This window comes from Pan troglodytes, chromosome 8, assembly GCF_028858775.2.
Source record: "Pan troglodytes isolate AG18354 chromosome 8, NHGRI_mPanTro3-v2.0_pri, whole genome shotgun sequence".
Lineage (NCBI taxonomy): Eukaryota > Metazoa > Chordata > Mammalia > Primates > Hominidae > Pan > Pan troglodytes.
In genome coordinates, this window is record NC_072406.2 from 82,952,165 (window position 1) to 82,966,439 (window position 14,275).

The window sequence follows — 14,275 nt, forward strand, 5'->3', positions numbered from 1 at the left end:
CAACCTCAGGGTTGTTCTGAGGTAACTGACTCATGTCAAGGCACGTGAGGGAGCAGGGAAGAAGCCAGGTGCTAGGAGAGGTGGTTCCTCAGCATCAGCAGGAGCCCAGCCCCAGGGCCACCCCACCAGCCTGCCCCCTGCCTCCTGCCCTAGCCAGGCTCCTCCTATTCACACCTGTCCTGCTGAGCAGCTCTGGGGCTTGTCCTATCACAGGTGGATGGAGCTTCCCCTGGCCTGGCAGGTCCTTGATGGGTTATAGCTGTTCCAGGTCTTTCCACTTCTTAAGTTTTCCCAGGTGTTTTCAAAGTTCCAGACCCTCCCCAACCACAGTTTCACGAGACAGTTCATCAGTGGTTCTCTATCTGGGCTGCATATTGGAATCATCCTGGTAGTTTTAAAACCCCTCCTATAGAACAAGAAGTGACTGCAGATGAGCACGGAGAATATTTTTGAGGTGATAAAAATATTCTCAAATTGGATTGTGGTGACGATTGGACAACTTTGCGAATTTATGAAAAGTCATCGCATTGCATACTTGAAATGAGTGAATTCTATAGTACGTAAATTACACCTCATTATAGTGCCTCCAAAAGTTCCTACCCCTAGTGATTCTGACTCAGTTGGTCTGGGGTGAAGATCAGGCATCTGAAGTTGTAAAATCTCCCCCAGGTGATTCCAAGGTTGAGAACCACTGAGTTCATCTCTTGGGAGATGAACTTTGCCCAGAGAGCTTTGTGCATTTTTTTCATGCTACCCTATAGGAAAAGGGAAGGGAGTTGCCTCTAGTTGAGCCCTCCCTTATTGCCTGGCCCTGTGCTAAGGCCTGTATAGATATTAGAGCAGTCCCACCTAACAGGTGGGTAAACTGAGGCTCAGCAAGCTAAAGTAGCCACACGTAGCTAGTATTGCTGAGCTGGGATTCAAACCCAGGAATCCTTCATGCATACACTCCTTCCACTGCATGCACAGACCTCCCTGCATGGCTGGTCTGCCTCCCAGAAGCACATCTCATGATCCCTGGAAGGTGATTTTGAGATACAGAGCCAAGATCAACTCTAGCTAGTGTGGGAAGATTGTGTCTTCTCTCCCCTATCAGCCTTTTATTACTCCCGGGTGTGCAGATAATTGCACATTTATTATCACTGTTCATCATAAGATCTGCCATTTCTGGAGGGCCTTGTATACTGGATATGATCTCATCAGAAGCTATGAGCAGGTGCAGTTACCCACATTGTCCAGTTGAGGAACAGGCCCAGAAAGGCAAGCCTTTTGTTTAAGGCTGCTCAGCTCATGCTAGGGGTGGGATTCTGCCTAAACCCAGGCTCATGCTCTTGCTATCCCTTTTTCTGGCTCCCCGGGTGGGCTCAGCAGCAGCAGCCCAGGGTGACCTCATGCCCTCTGCTCTGCCCCAGTGGTGCTTCAAAGGTCACTGCATCTGGAAGTCGCCGGAGCAGACATATGGCCAGGATGGAGGCTGGAGCTCCTGGACCAAGTTTGGGTCATGTTCGCGGTCATGTGGGGGCGGGGTGCGATCCCGCAGCCGGAGCTGCAACAACCCCTCGTGAGTGTGCTTGGCTAGGGTGGGGAGGGCAGGGAGTCCCTCCCCAGGGTGGAGGGGCTTGGAGGGGAAGGCACTGGGGAGACAGTGCAGGAGAGAAGGGCCCCTGTGGGTGGTTGTGTATGCTAACGCATGAGGACACAAACTTGTTGGTGGAGGCAGATCACTCCTACCTGCATCCACTAAGAACTCTCAGGTCTGCCTTCTGTGCGTTTGTCTGAACCAGTGGTTCTCAAGCTCATGCGCAGAAGATTCCCCAGAGTCTGGGTGGCCCTACTTCTTCATGCGTGTAAGTCCTCTGATGACCCCGACCCTCTGGCTAAACTTTGAGAAACACTGATCTAAGCTCTTTGTTGGAAGAATCAATTTCCTAACTTTGTTTTCTACCACATGGAGAAAATCTCCCTTTAATTTTTCTTAACTCTTTCTAACATCAAAGCTCCTTCCCCTCTTCCCCACCCCCGAGTTTTAGCATTCTGTGGGAGATGTCCATTCTCCCTTCTCATCCCCTCTATAGGGATCTTCTCCCCAACTCCATGGTTTTGGGATATCTGAGCCCTAGTTCTCCATCTCCATCTCCAAGCAGAAGCAGCCTGTTTAGAACAGCACCACGGGAGATGGGGACTGGCCAAGGCCAGCTGCATGGCTTGGTTGGCTCTAGGAATGCAGGAGTTCTGAACCCCCACAACAACAGGGCCTGGCCTGACCCCCTCACAGCACTGAGGGGTATGATGAAGACTGCGGAATTGCAAAGTTGTAGGGTCACAGTGGCTCTGGTGTCCTCAGGAGTGGTCATTCATACTGTTATTTATCGCTAGGGATGGGAAACTCACTGCCTATTGAAGCAGCTGTTCCTTTGTTTTAGAGAATATAGCCGTATAGTTAATATGGACAGCTATATTGACCTTCTACACACATGAACCAAAATGGACTGCCTTGTAACTTTCATCTGTCGGGAATACAAAGTCTGTGGTTATAGAAAAGCCCAGGGGTCCCTGTTCTGAGTAAATCACCTTGCAGGCATGACCGACAATTATCCCTTGGTATAATTGGTATCAAAGCTACCATTTATTGAGCTCCTGTGTAATAACAACTCTTTTTATTTTATGAGGCTTAAATGAAATAATATGTGTGCTCTCAGCACCATGCTCACACAAATTAAATACTTAATGAAAGACAGCCGCTGTTATAATAATCATTATTATAGTATGTCAAGCACTTTGTGCTAGGTAGGATGCTAAGCACTTAGGTACAAAAATCTGTGCAATTCTCCCACATGTCTATGAGTAGGGTACTGTTAACCCCAGCACTTGGACACTTTGTATCAAGTCTTACCCAATCCTCTTGACTTAATGAAGAAGAGAGCATAGATGACTATAAAATACCTTTTCTTACTATTCTTCACAGACACACCAGGAGGTGAGTAAAATAAGAGGGATTATAGTCCCTGTTTTCAAGGGGAAATTAAGCCACAGCAAGGCTAAGTGGCCTGGCCAAGGTTGCACGGTCAGGACTTGGAAGCCAGCTCTTCTGATTCCAAATCCAAGTTTCTTTTACCACTCCTTAGTTTATGATGATACTAAGTGGAAGTTGATGCAAATGGGAGTGGCTGAGTTGTTTATGGGGGCCTGCTCTATGCCAGGGCCTGCAAAACAGTTGAAGGCACCCACAAAGATGAATAAGATGGATTTCTCTTCCAGTCCAGCTGGAGAGGGTTAGTCAGTCCCTGTGTCAGTCTGTACATCTGTCTGTCACACTCACCGTGGAATAGGTGGTGTATGTCTGAAGGGTAAAGCAGTCAGGGAGGAAGAAGGATCTGGATAGCTCTTCAGCTGAGCTCCACAGCCCCCACCCTGGGAGCCATTCTCTGGTTTATGTCAGTGGAGGCCCTTGTCATGCTATTATGAATGGCTGAGCTGCTCCTGGTGGCTGTGTGGGAAACCTGGCCCTCCCCAGCCTTCCCAGCCAGCAAGGTCATCCATTTCTCTGTGTCTGTCCCAGCCCAGCCTATGGAGGCCGCCCGTGCTTAGGGCCCATGTTCGAGTACCAGGTCTGCAACAGCGAGGAGTGCCCTGGGACCTATGAGGACTTCCGGGCCCAGCAGTGTGCCAAGCGCAACTCCTACTATGTGCACCAGAATGCCAAGCACAGCTGGGTGCCCTACGAGCCTGACGATGGTGAGTGGGCCCCACCCCCCTCCCACTCCATGTCCTTAGGCATCTGCGGGGGCTGTGTGTGCCCAGGCAGGGCCTCCCACCCCTACATACACCAGTGAAGGTGGAGGGACAGTGGGGGTGCCAAAAGGGACACTGAAGTCAGCAGGCTCACCATATACCCTTTTGTAGGCCTGTTCTTGGTATACTTCTGGGGTCATCATCCCCATCAAGGCCATCCCTGATTTGTGTACTTATGATGACAGTTTTCTGGCAGATGCAAGGAAAGTGTCTTGAGGAAGGGACACTTCACACACAGGTGTTGCCAAGGCCAGCAGCAGTGTAGGCTGTTAGGGTTGCCTGCCTTTCGTCTTCTGTCCCTACCTGCAGGGAGAAGAATTATATAGGTGCAGGCGCCCTTCCTGTTGCATGACCAGTGTCCTGAGGAGCTCAGTCCTATTACACGCTGTGTTTTTAGGTTTTACTGATTGGGTTGTGGTTTCAGCAGAGTCGATGAGATGATTTTGGAAGGCAGGCAGATAGGATCTGGTGGGATCTTCATAACGACTCTCTAGGCTGCCCTGGGACATACACAGGACTTCTAGACTCCTGTAAAGAGTCTGAATTTGGGGACCATAGTGGTGCCAGTTCCCATCTGTTTTTGAGTGTTTCCAGTGATGGCTCCATAGCGGCAGAGCATCCAGTGAAGGGTTGGGATTCGTGGCAAGTCAGAGCCTCTGCTGGAAGAGCCCTCAATGATCCTCTGATTCCAGCTTTCCCCTGCCAGCCTCTCCATGGGTCCTCCATGGACAGATGCTCATTCTCCATCACACAACTCTTGGCCCAGACAGCTCCCATCAGGACGGGCTTTCCTCCCTGGAGCCTGGGCTCCATCCCAGAACTGTCAGCTCTTCAGCTCTGGTCTAGAATGACAGACTCTTCAGGTTGGAAGGGACCTCAGAGGCCTGTCATTGCCAGATTCTTCCAGAGCATCCTTGCAGGGGGTGTCTTCTCTCTGCTTGGATTCCTCCTACTCTGGGGAGCTCACCACTCCCTTCGCACTGTTGCTGCCCGGAGAGCTTCCGTTGCTGCCCAGAGAGCTGCCTGCCTGGGTCAGGATCCTGCCTGTTCTGGGTTGGAGCTCCACCAGACCCAGGTCCCTACAGGAATCTGGTTCCTGTGGATGAAATCCAAGGTGGTCTTGGAGGTTGTGGCTTCCATTGCTGCCTAGAGAGCTGCCTGCCTGGGTCAGGATCCTGCCTGTCCTGGGTTGGAGCTCCCCCAGACCCAGGTCCCTACAGGAATCTGGTTCCTGTGGATGAAATCCAAGGTGGTCTTGGAGGTTGTGGCTCCAGACTTGAGTCCTTCATGCTGGAGACAAGGAGTTACCAGCTGTGCTGGAGCCCAGGGACCAGAGCAGAGCCCAAGAGTTTCCTTAGTAATTGGCTGAGGGAATCTTGGTTTGAAAGCCTTCCAGATCCATTCAGAAACCAAACCAGCAGCCACAGCGTTGGGGAGAGGAGGGGCTGGGAGGCCCGTGGGGCAGCTGGACTTTGGGTTTTTCCCAGGACTGTTAGACGAATTCCAGGAAGTTAGCTAAGCCCCCAACCTCCTTTTTTCTAAGAAGCACAGTAAGTGTTTATATATGCTCTGGAACCTCCTTTTTAGGATATCTATAGCCCACATAAAGAAGGAAACATTTAATTGTTAGGACCAGAAAGGACTCTCTTTCTCCCTGACTGTTGCTCCATTTTGCAAACCCAGATACAGACCACTTTTCTGCCTTTTTTTCACGCAGACTTCTAATGTTTACAAACATGTTAAGACGCATGTCATACATGTGCACAGTGAAGTTTTGTAGGGGTCAGAGCAGGACTCAAGCCAGACGGCTAAGGTTAGAATCCAGGCTGAACCACTTATCGTGTGGTTGTGTGGACTTGAGCAAGTTCCTTAACCTCTCTGGTCCTCAATTTCCTCCTCTGTAATGCTAGCACCTACCTCATTGAGGTGTTGAGAGGGTTAAATGAGTTAATTCATGAAAAGCCATTAAAGCTGTATTTTAAGGGCATGTGAAGGTTTTAGAAATATCTAGTACATAGTAAGCATTCACTAAGCGTTGGCTTATTATTACTTTATCACTTGATTTTTCTCAATAAGCCGATGTGGCATTTTACTGATTAGGGATAATAAAAATAGGGAACAAAGGCTGGGAGAGGTCAGAGCATTTACCCAAGGTCACATGGCTAATAAGTGACACAGCAGGGATTTTCAGTCCCCGTGCCACACCCAGTGCTCCCCCAACTGTCCAGAGCTGGCCCCAGAGCTTTCTGGCTGGACCACATACTGATCTGTCCTGGGCCACTTTCTCTGAGCCCAGCTGGGGACTCAGCATAGTCCCTCTCCCTACAGACGCCCAGAAGTGTGAGCTGATCTGCCAGTCGGCGGACACGGGGGACGTGGTGTTCATGAACCAGGTGGTTCACGATGGGACACGCTGCAGCTACCGGGACCCATACAGCGTCTGTGCGCGTGGCGAGTGTGTGGTGGGTGCACCCCCAGCCACCCCGACTACCGGCACAGGGAGACTGGAGGGCTGCACTGCAGCCCCTCCTGCCTGGGAAGATGAGCATTGCCTCACCGGCCCACTCGCAACACCCTGTTGGTCCTCAGCATAGCCCTGGGGTGCTGGAAGGGGCTAATTATTGCTCAGCCCCATTGGAGGGGAGAGGAGATGGCAAGAATCCTCATCACGCCGGGTGTAAGACCTTACCCAGGTGCCACGGTGAATTCGTGCCAGAATCCTGTCCAGGGACACCTCCCAGGCCAGAGGTCCTCTCCTGACCAGGGCCTGGGGATGGGAATGGGAGCCCCGGGGTGGCGGTGGGGGCAGGGGAGCCTCCTCCCACTGACCTCACCTCTGGCCTCAGCCTGTCGGCTGTGACAAGGAGGTGGGGTCCATGAAGGCGGATGACAAGTGTGGAGTCTGCGGGGGTGACAACTCCCACTGCAGGACTGTGAAGGGGACGCTGGGCAAGGCCTCCAAGCAGGCAGGTGAGCCGGGCTGGGGCTGGGGGGATGACGAGGGCTGACTGGAGTTCTTGCCGTCCCTCAGGGGGCCCTCCCTCCTTGAACTGTGCCACAGTCTGGGGTGGGGAGAAGGGGCCCTGGGGCCCATCTCCAGGCCTTCCTGGGCTGCCCAGGCTGGTGAGCCAGGTGCTGCAGCCAGTCACCTCATCTTTCAGGCAAGCTCCTCCCTGAGTTTGGGGCCCAGGAGCTCCAAGAGACATTTTCCCGCTAGGTAAAGTTTTGTGATGGGAGCTCGGCCATCCCTTGGACCTTGGGGCTATTGGTGGGAGGGAGGCATCAGACAGGTCTAAAGGTGTAGCCAAGACTGGACTGATAATTTTCTTTTCCTCTCTCCTTCCTCATTTTTTTTTAAACCTGCGGCACTTTCTGCTTTGAATTCCTGGTATCTTTGAGTTCCTTGACTTTCCTCTCTACCTCCAATCTGACCAGACTTGCTGTGGAAAAGAACCAGATATCAGTCCTTCACACTTTAGTATAAATGGGCCCTATTTTCCCTTGGGAGATGTTACACTTTGTCTCACCTTTGATTGTTGGGGACAAGGTTGGTGGCTCTGAGAAAGTCCAGGCCTTGGGTCGGGAGGGCCATGGGGGCTCAGGACAGTCATGTGGAGTCTTCATGGCCTTTATCATTTAAATCCCATCAGTAGCAAGTAGCTTAAGGTGTGAGAAGAAGCAGAGAGAGAGAGTCAGAGGAGCAAAAAGGGACGGGGGGAAGGGCAGAAGTGAGACGGAGAGGAAGAGGGTCAGGAAAGAGGGAAGTAATAGCAGCTCTCACACACACGGAGGCCCTTAGAGTTTACAGGACATGTCTCATTCGATCCTCCCAGCACCCTCATGGAGAAGGTCTCATCCTCAGTTTACAAATGAGGATACAGAGATTCAGAGAGGTTCTGTGATCAAATGAGATGTTCCTGGGTGCCCAGTGAGGGAGTGGGGGACGCTGGGCAGTGGGACCACCAGCTTAGGATGCTCACGACTTCTGGATCCCTGTGTGTGGCAGGAGCTCTCAAGCTGGTGCAGATCCCAGCAGGTGCCAGGCACATCCAGATTGAGGCACTGGAGAAGTCCCCCTACCGCATTGGTGAGTGCTGGGGTGCTGGGAGGGGACAGCAGGGCCCCAGGCCCTGCCCTCTGACTTGGGGGAGCTGGGAGACCAGAGGACAAGATTCTAGTACAAGTGGAATTGTACTAACTGGAGTAATAGGCAGAGACCCCCTTTTCGTTTTATTTTAAATTTATGCTGCATGGGTAACCCATTCCATGGTTTACATTTCAGAAGGTCTAAAAGGGGACCTAGTAAAGAGTCCCCTTTCTACCCCTGTACCCTGGGGGCAACTACTGTTTCTTCCCTAAGGGCAACTACTGTTAATAATTTCTTGTGCACATAGATGGCTGTTAAAGGAAAGCCATGTTCACAGAGTGTATCTGTCAGCTTTTGCTGCCTAACACACCACTCCAAAACTTAGTGGCTTCAAACAAGAATAATTCTTAGCTCACGGTCCTATGGGTCATCAGTTTGGGCTGGGCTCTGTGGGGTGGTTCTTCTACTTGTCTTCTTGGACCAAGTCATGCAGATGCCCTCAGCTGGTAGGTCTCTGGGAGCTGGTTGGTCTAGGATGGCCTCGCTCACATGTCTGGTGGTTGGTACTGGCTGTCAGCTGGGGTCATGGAGGTGGCAGGGCTGTGTCCTCAACAGGCTAACCCAGTGTTATTCACATTATATCTGTCACATAGTCCTCAGGAATGGCTTGTGTCATGTTTTCTAGAGTCCCATTAGTCCAAATCACATGGACAAGCCCAGATTTAAGGGGTAGAAACATAGACTAGCTCTTGATGGTAGAAGTGGTGAAGTTACTGTGCAAAGCAGCATGCATAGAGGAATAGGAGGAATGTAGAGGCATTCTGCAGTCTACCACACAGGCCCTGACATTATTCTCATTATAATCATACTTAAACACCAAGCCACTCAATGAGGTGACACCCTTATGCTTGTAACAGTTATCTAACTATGAAGCCAGGCTCGATTAAAAATGAGAATACCACAATAAGTTAATAAATTTAAATTAAGGCCATTAATATAATATGAGTGATGTTTTGTTTCGTTTTTGCTGAAACTAAATTGGCTGTCAAAAAATGGACATGTCCAGAGAGGCAAATCCACAGACAGAGAGAGAATAGATTAGTGGCTGCCAGGGGCTGGGGAAGGAAAGAGGCATGACGGCTAATGGGTATCAGGTTTCTTTTTGGGGCGATGAAAATGTTCTGGAATTAGACAGTGGCAATGGCTGAATCTACTTAAAAATCAGGGCAGGCGCAGCGGCTTACGCCTGTAATCCCAACACTTTGGGAGGCCAAGGTGGGTGGATCGCTTGAGCTCAGAAGTTTGAGATCAGCCTGGGGAACATGGTGAAATCCCATTGCTACAAAAATAAAAATAAAAAATCAGCTAGGCATGGTGGTGCATGCCTGTAGTCCTAAGCTAGTTGGGGGACTGAGGCAGGAGCGTCTCAAAAAAAATTTTTTTTCACTGAATTGCACACCTTATTCGAGTGAGTTGTATGGCATGTGAATTATATCTCGGTTCAAACCCTGTGAGCCTGGTTCAGAGCAGGGTCCCAGTGGCAAGTGGGCAGAAGGCTGCTTCTCCCACACTGGGCAGTGGTGTCTGTGTTCAGACCCCTTTGCAGAGGACGTGCAGGCCACAATGTCCCCTTGAAATGTCACAGAGGCCCCTCTTACCTATTACGTCTGCCAAGTCACACTGCTTGGTACCAATTTCATCATAAATGGAAAAACAAAACACATATCTCTTGGCAGGCTCACATCACACACAAATGCTGCCATTCATATTTTTAGATTATCATCAAAATAGCAATTTGTAAATACCTTCAAAGTTTCCTGGATAACTTGCATTTCCTGGAGAAATTGGCACCTCCCCTTAACACAGCTCCAGTGGGCTCCTAAACTTCTATTCTTGAAGGCATCTGAAAGGGCATTGTCCCATCAGGCCATAGGCACAAGGGGAAACTGAAACCCAAAGTGGATTGGGGGCCTCTGTATGCCCTGATTCATCCATGAGGAGTATGGGCAGAGCCAGTCTGGGCCCAGGTCTCCTGCCTCTCAGCCCTGTTCCCTTGCCAGCCGTGCCACTCTACCACAGCGAGCCCAGGTTAGAGGACATTGGTTCAGGCAAGTCCTGCCTGCTGTGCCTGCCTGGCTGTGGGGAATGTGCTGGAATTAGGGGCCGGGGGAGGGAAGGGGCAAGGAGAGAAGGGACATCTATTCCAAGAAGAGGTGGAGCTCACAGACACTGCATCCCCTGGGGATGATTTCAGAACATTAGCAGCCCCTTCCACCCTCTGCTGTCTCCAGAAATCTAGTTCTTCGATCCCCAGGGAAGAACTAGTCTTCTGTGGAGGTCATGGCAGAGGCTGCTAGCACCCGGGGCAGGCCGAGTGCGGGCTTGCTTGCCTGTTTGTCGGGTGAGTTCCCTGAAAGGTTAGAGTTTTCTGGGGAGCCTGGTGGGGAGAGCGAAGCAGGGGCGGCCCAGGAGCTGAACTCTGAAGTTGGCACAGGTTGTGTGATTATACAGGTGTGAGGTGCACAGTGGCCTTCAGTGAAAACGTGTGAATATGTGTGTGTGAGTGTGTGCATGCACGTGCATGCCTGTGTAGGGGTGTGTGTACCCAACAGGATATGTAGAGGCCCAGGACAGGTGGCAGCCCTGGCGATGAAGGGAGAGGCTCTGTCCATTGTCATTAGACTCTCCTGGAATTAGGGACATGGGGTCTTTGAAAGGAAGTGTAGGGAAGAGAAGGAGAACTCATGCTGTTAATATCTCCCATGCGCTGGGCCATGAGCTGCCACTTTTCATGCGTATGTTTAGTAAGCCTCATGGCCATCTATGAATATTGTTTTCCCGCTTTGCAGTTAAAGGAAACTGAGGCTCAGAGAGAGGTTAGATACAGAACAGGTCAGTGGTGGAGCCTGGATTCGGGACTGGGTCTGGACAGTGGAGAGTTTATGGTGGTCCACCCCCAACTGTCTGGAATGAGGGGTGCATAATCAGAGCTCTGCTACAGTGAGGTGCAGGCACAGTCAAAGGCAATGGGAGAACTGGAGGCTGCACCTGGCCTGAGGAGCTGCCCAGCCTTAGCTTAGACAGTCTGGAGCTGCTGGGGACTGAGAGCGATCAGGGAACCTGAGGGAGAGGCCTGGGTGGGCAGGAGGCGAGGGGCATCTCTCCAGCAGCCTCCCAGGAAGGGGCGAGGCTCTTCTTTTTCCACCCCTCTTCCCCACCCTCACCCTGCCCCTACGTTGCTCCTGTCTCTCTGGGTGCCTGGGCTCTGGCCCAGCTCCAACTGTTGCCCACTGTGTGTCTAGGAGCCTCCAATTCCCCATCTGTATTAACAATAGCCCAGCCCTTAGGATGTATTTAAGGATTGAACTGAAGCAGTTGGCAGAGTGACTGGCATATAGTTAGTGTTCTCGGATCCTTAGCTCTTATATGACAGTTATGACCATTTAAATCTGTCCCAGGTGGGAGCTCTGTGGGCCCTTCCACCTGGACACCCCAAGGCTCTGGAGCCTTTGCCCTCCCTACTTGGCTAAGGTGCTTGGGTCTCAGGCTGCTGGGCCCTAGGAAGTCCAGGGTGGCCAAAGGTACCACTCAGGGGCCTTGGCCAGGTGTTGGCATCTACATGTCTCCCACCCACCTGCCTCCCGGGGTCTTTTGGTAATAAGTTGTGAGTTACTCACTGACTGGGACATTAAGGGGTAGAAATTTATGGATTTTTAAAATCTCTGCCTCTGTTCCAGGCCCTGTGCTGGGCTGAGGACACCAAGATGGAGATAAGCCAACAGGCCGCTGGGAGAGGTGTGGCATCTGCAATCACAGCAGTGCCAAAAGTCCAGTACTTTTCTGGTGGTCTAGCGATAGTGCCCACTGCGCATCACTACTTGCCAAGCTGGCTATGTTTATGAACTCTTCTTGTTGTCCTGAGAGCCTCAGTCGTGGGGCGCGGGGATTTCTATCATCCTCCTGGGGCAGCAGCAGCCCTGCGAACTGGGTACAATTATCATTCCCATTCTACAGATGGTGAAACTGAGGCAGCACAGTGGGGCTGAGTAGTTTCCTCACCATCAATCTGACTCCAGAGTCTGTACTCTCAGCCTCTATGCTCTGCTATAGAAATTCTAGGGAGGGCAGAATCCCTGAGGACTGGGCAACCAAAGAAGACTCCCTGGAGGAGAGGAGATTATGCTGAGCCTCAACCATGGGTAGAGGTTAGTTAGGCAGGAAGAAAGGAAGGCAGTAAAGGTGGGAGGAATGGTGTGCACTAGGATCCAGAGGCAGCAAGAGTGTGTGTGTGTGTGTGTGTGTGTGTGCACGCGGGTTTGACAGGGAGCGTGTTGACCTGTCTGACTCGGGAGGGCTTGGGTGGGAAGGAAAGGCCGGTGGACAGGAGCCCAGAAGGCTCACTGGGAAGGCCTTGAATTTCATATTCATGGCCCGCCCCCTGTGGAGAGGAGCAGAAATCTGTGTGACCCTCTCCCCCCACCGGTCAGTGGTGAAGAACCAGGTCACCGGCAGCTTCATCCTCAACCCCAAGGGCAAGGAAGCCACAAGCCGGACCTTCACCGCCATGGGCCTGGAGTGGGAGGATGCGGTGGAGGATGCCAAGGAAAGTCTCAAGACCAGCGGGCCCCTGCCTGAAGCCATTGCCATCCTGGTGAGCCCCACTCTGTGCAGTGGCAACCCCTGCCCACCCCACTTGTCCCCTTAGCTCGCTACATCTGCTGCCAAGCCAGCGTGACACCATTCTGGTGTCTTTAGGAGCCTGGGCAAGGGCAAGGCACCTTCCATCCTGGGGTTAGCTCCTCATTTGTGCTTAAAAGCCTGCAGGATGGCAAGTGAGGAGAGATAAAGACAGTTGTCTCCTCACTGTCAGACCCAAGATGTTACATGCAGGGAGCCTGCTCTCTTTAAGGCAGTCTTGGAAATGGAGCCTGGAGGGAGGTTGGGCAGGGCTGGGTCATCCTGGCATAATCCCACATCTGTGTGCATCATAGCATGGCTGGCAAGGGAGTCCAGGAGCAGCTTCCTCGGGCCTTTAAGGCAGCTGATCCAGGAGCTCCAGCCTCCTGAAAAGGGGACAAGAGCCTGACTGGGGCACATCTCTGCCCATACCCCCCGTCCTAGAGCATGGGCCAGGGCTTGTGGAATAGGGATTAACCCAGCAGACGAGACCATGAGGAGTTCTGTCCATGGTGCCCTCAGCACTGGCTGGTGGCAGGGTTACCTTGGATGGGCTTTGTTCCTGGTGTCACCCTCACCAGCTGGGGGGCTCCTGGAGGACAGGCTCTGTGGCCTATTGGTGTCAGCATATCAATTCAATCCAGCATATACTTTTGACTCACCTTATATTTGTTGACAACCCATACGTCTATGGCCAGGTGATTTTCAACAAGTGTACCAAGGCCATTCAATGGGGAAAGAATAGTCTCTTCAAAATATGGTGCCGGGACACCTGGATATCTACATGCAAAAGAATGAAGTTCTACCCCTTCCTCACACCATACACAAATATTAACTCAAAATAGATCAAAGACCTAGATATAAGAGCTTAAACCATACAACTCTTAGAAAAGAACAGAGGGGCAAATCTTTATGACCTTAGATTCTTAGATACGACAGGCACTAAAAGCATACACAGCAAAAGAAAAAATAGATAAATTGGACTTCATCAAGATTGAAAACTTAAGTGCATCAAAAGACATTATCAAGGAAAGGAAAAGACCACCTGCAGAATGGGGGAAAATACTTGCAAGTCATATATTTGATGAGGGTCAGTATCCAAACCATTCTTATTAACTGCCTTCTAGAGCCAGGCAGTGTGGATGCTGCAGTGAGCAGAACAGACAGACAGACAGACAGCCCTGCCCTCCCATCAGAACTTAGGTCTATGAAAGGGAAGAACATTCCTAGGTGCAGTGGCTGCCCTTGGGCCTGGCACACAGCAGGTGTCCAGCCTGAGTTTGTCCCATGGCAGCTGGTCTGAATCCAACCCCCTACCATACCCCAGCCATGCTGGGCACAACCTCATCCTAGCTTTCACAGGTTCTGCTCCGACCCTAAGGCCTTCTCTTCGGCCCCTCCCCTCCCAGTGCATGCCGCCCTTGCTTCTTTCTCTGGTCCTGTGCCAGCTCCCCATCTCCCCTCAGGCTCTCCCCCCAACTGAGGGTGGCCCCCGCAGCAGCCTGGCCTACAAGTACGTCATCCATGAGGACCTGCTGCCCCTTATCGGGAGCAACAATGTGCTCCTGGAGGAGATGGACACCTATGAGTGGGCGCTCAAGAGCTGGGCCCCCTGCAGCAAGGCCTGTGGAGGAGGTACCAGTTCCCTGACCCGCCAGTGCTTTGTTGGGGCAGCCCAGGATCCCTTGAGAGGCAGGGGTGGGGGACTGCTGTTGTCTC

At 51.7% G+C, this 14,275-nt stretch overlaps 1 protein-coding gene across 2 annotated transcripts in view; it reads left to right on the forward strand.

Annotated features, from left to right (window-relative positions):
• Nucleotides 1–14,275, forward strand: part of ADAMTS14 (ADAM metallopeptidase with thrombospondin type 1 motif 14) — an 87,399-nt gene that overhangs the window by 62,424 nt on the left and 10,700 nt on the right. For both annotated transcript variants that reach the window (XM_009458637.5, XM_507838.9), the window contains exons 11-17: nucleotides 1,413–1,561; nucleotides 3,560–3,735; nucleotides 6,121–6,254; nucleotides 6,639–6,762; nucleotides 7,799–7,879; nucleotides 12,367–12,530; nucleotides 14,023–14,191. In XM_009458637.5, coding sequence (XP_009456912.5) covers nucleotides 1,413–1,561; nucleotides 3,560–3,735; nucleotides 6,121–6,254; nucleotides 6,639–6,762; nucleotides 7,799–7,879; nucleotides 12,367–12,530; nucleotides 14,023–14,191 — 997 coding nt within the window. The remainder of the gene's footprint in view (nucleotides 1–1,412; nucleotides 1,562–3,559; nucleotides 3,736–6,120; nucleotides 6,255–6,638; nucleotides 6,763–7,798; nucleotides 7,880–12,366; nucleotides 12,531–14,022; nucleotides 14,192–14,275) is intronic.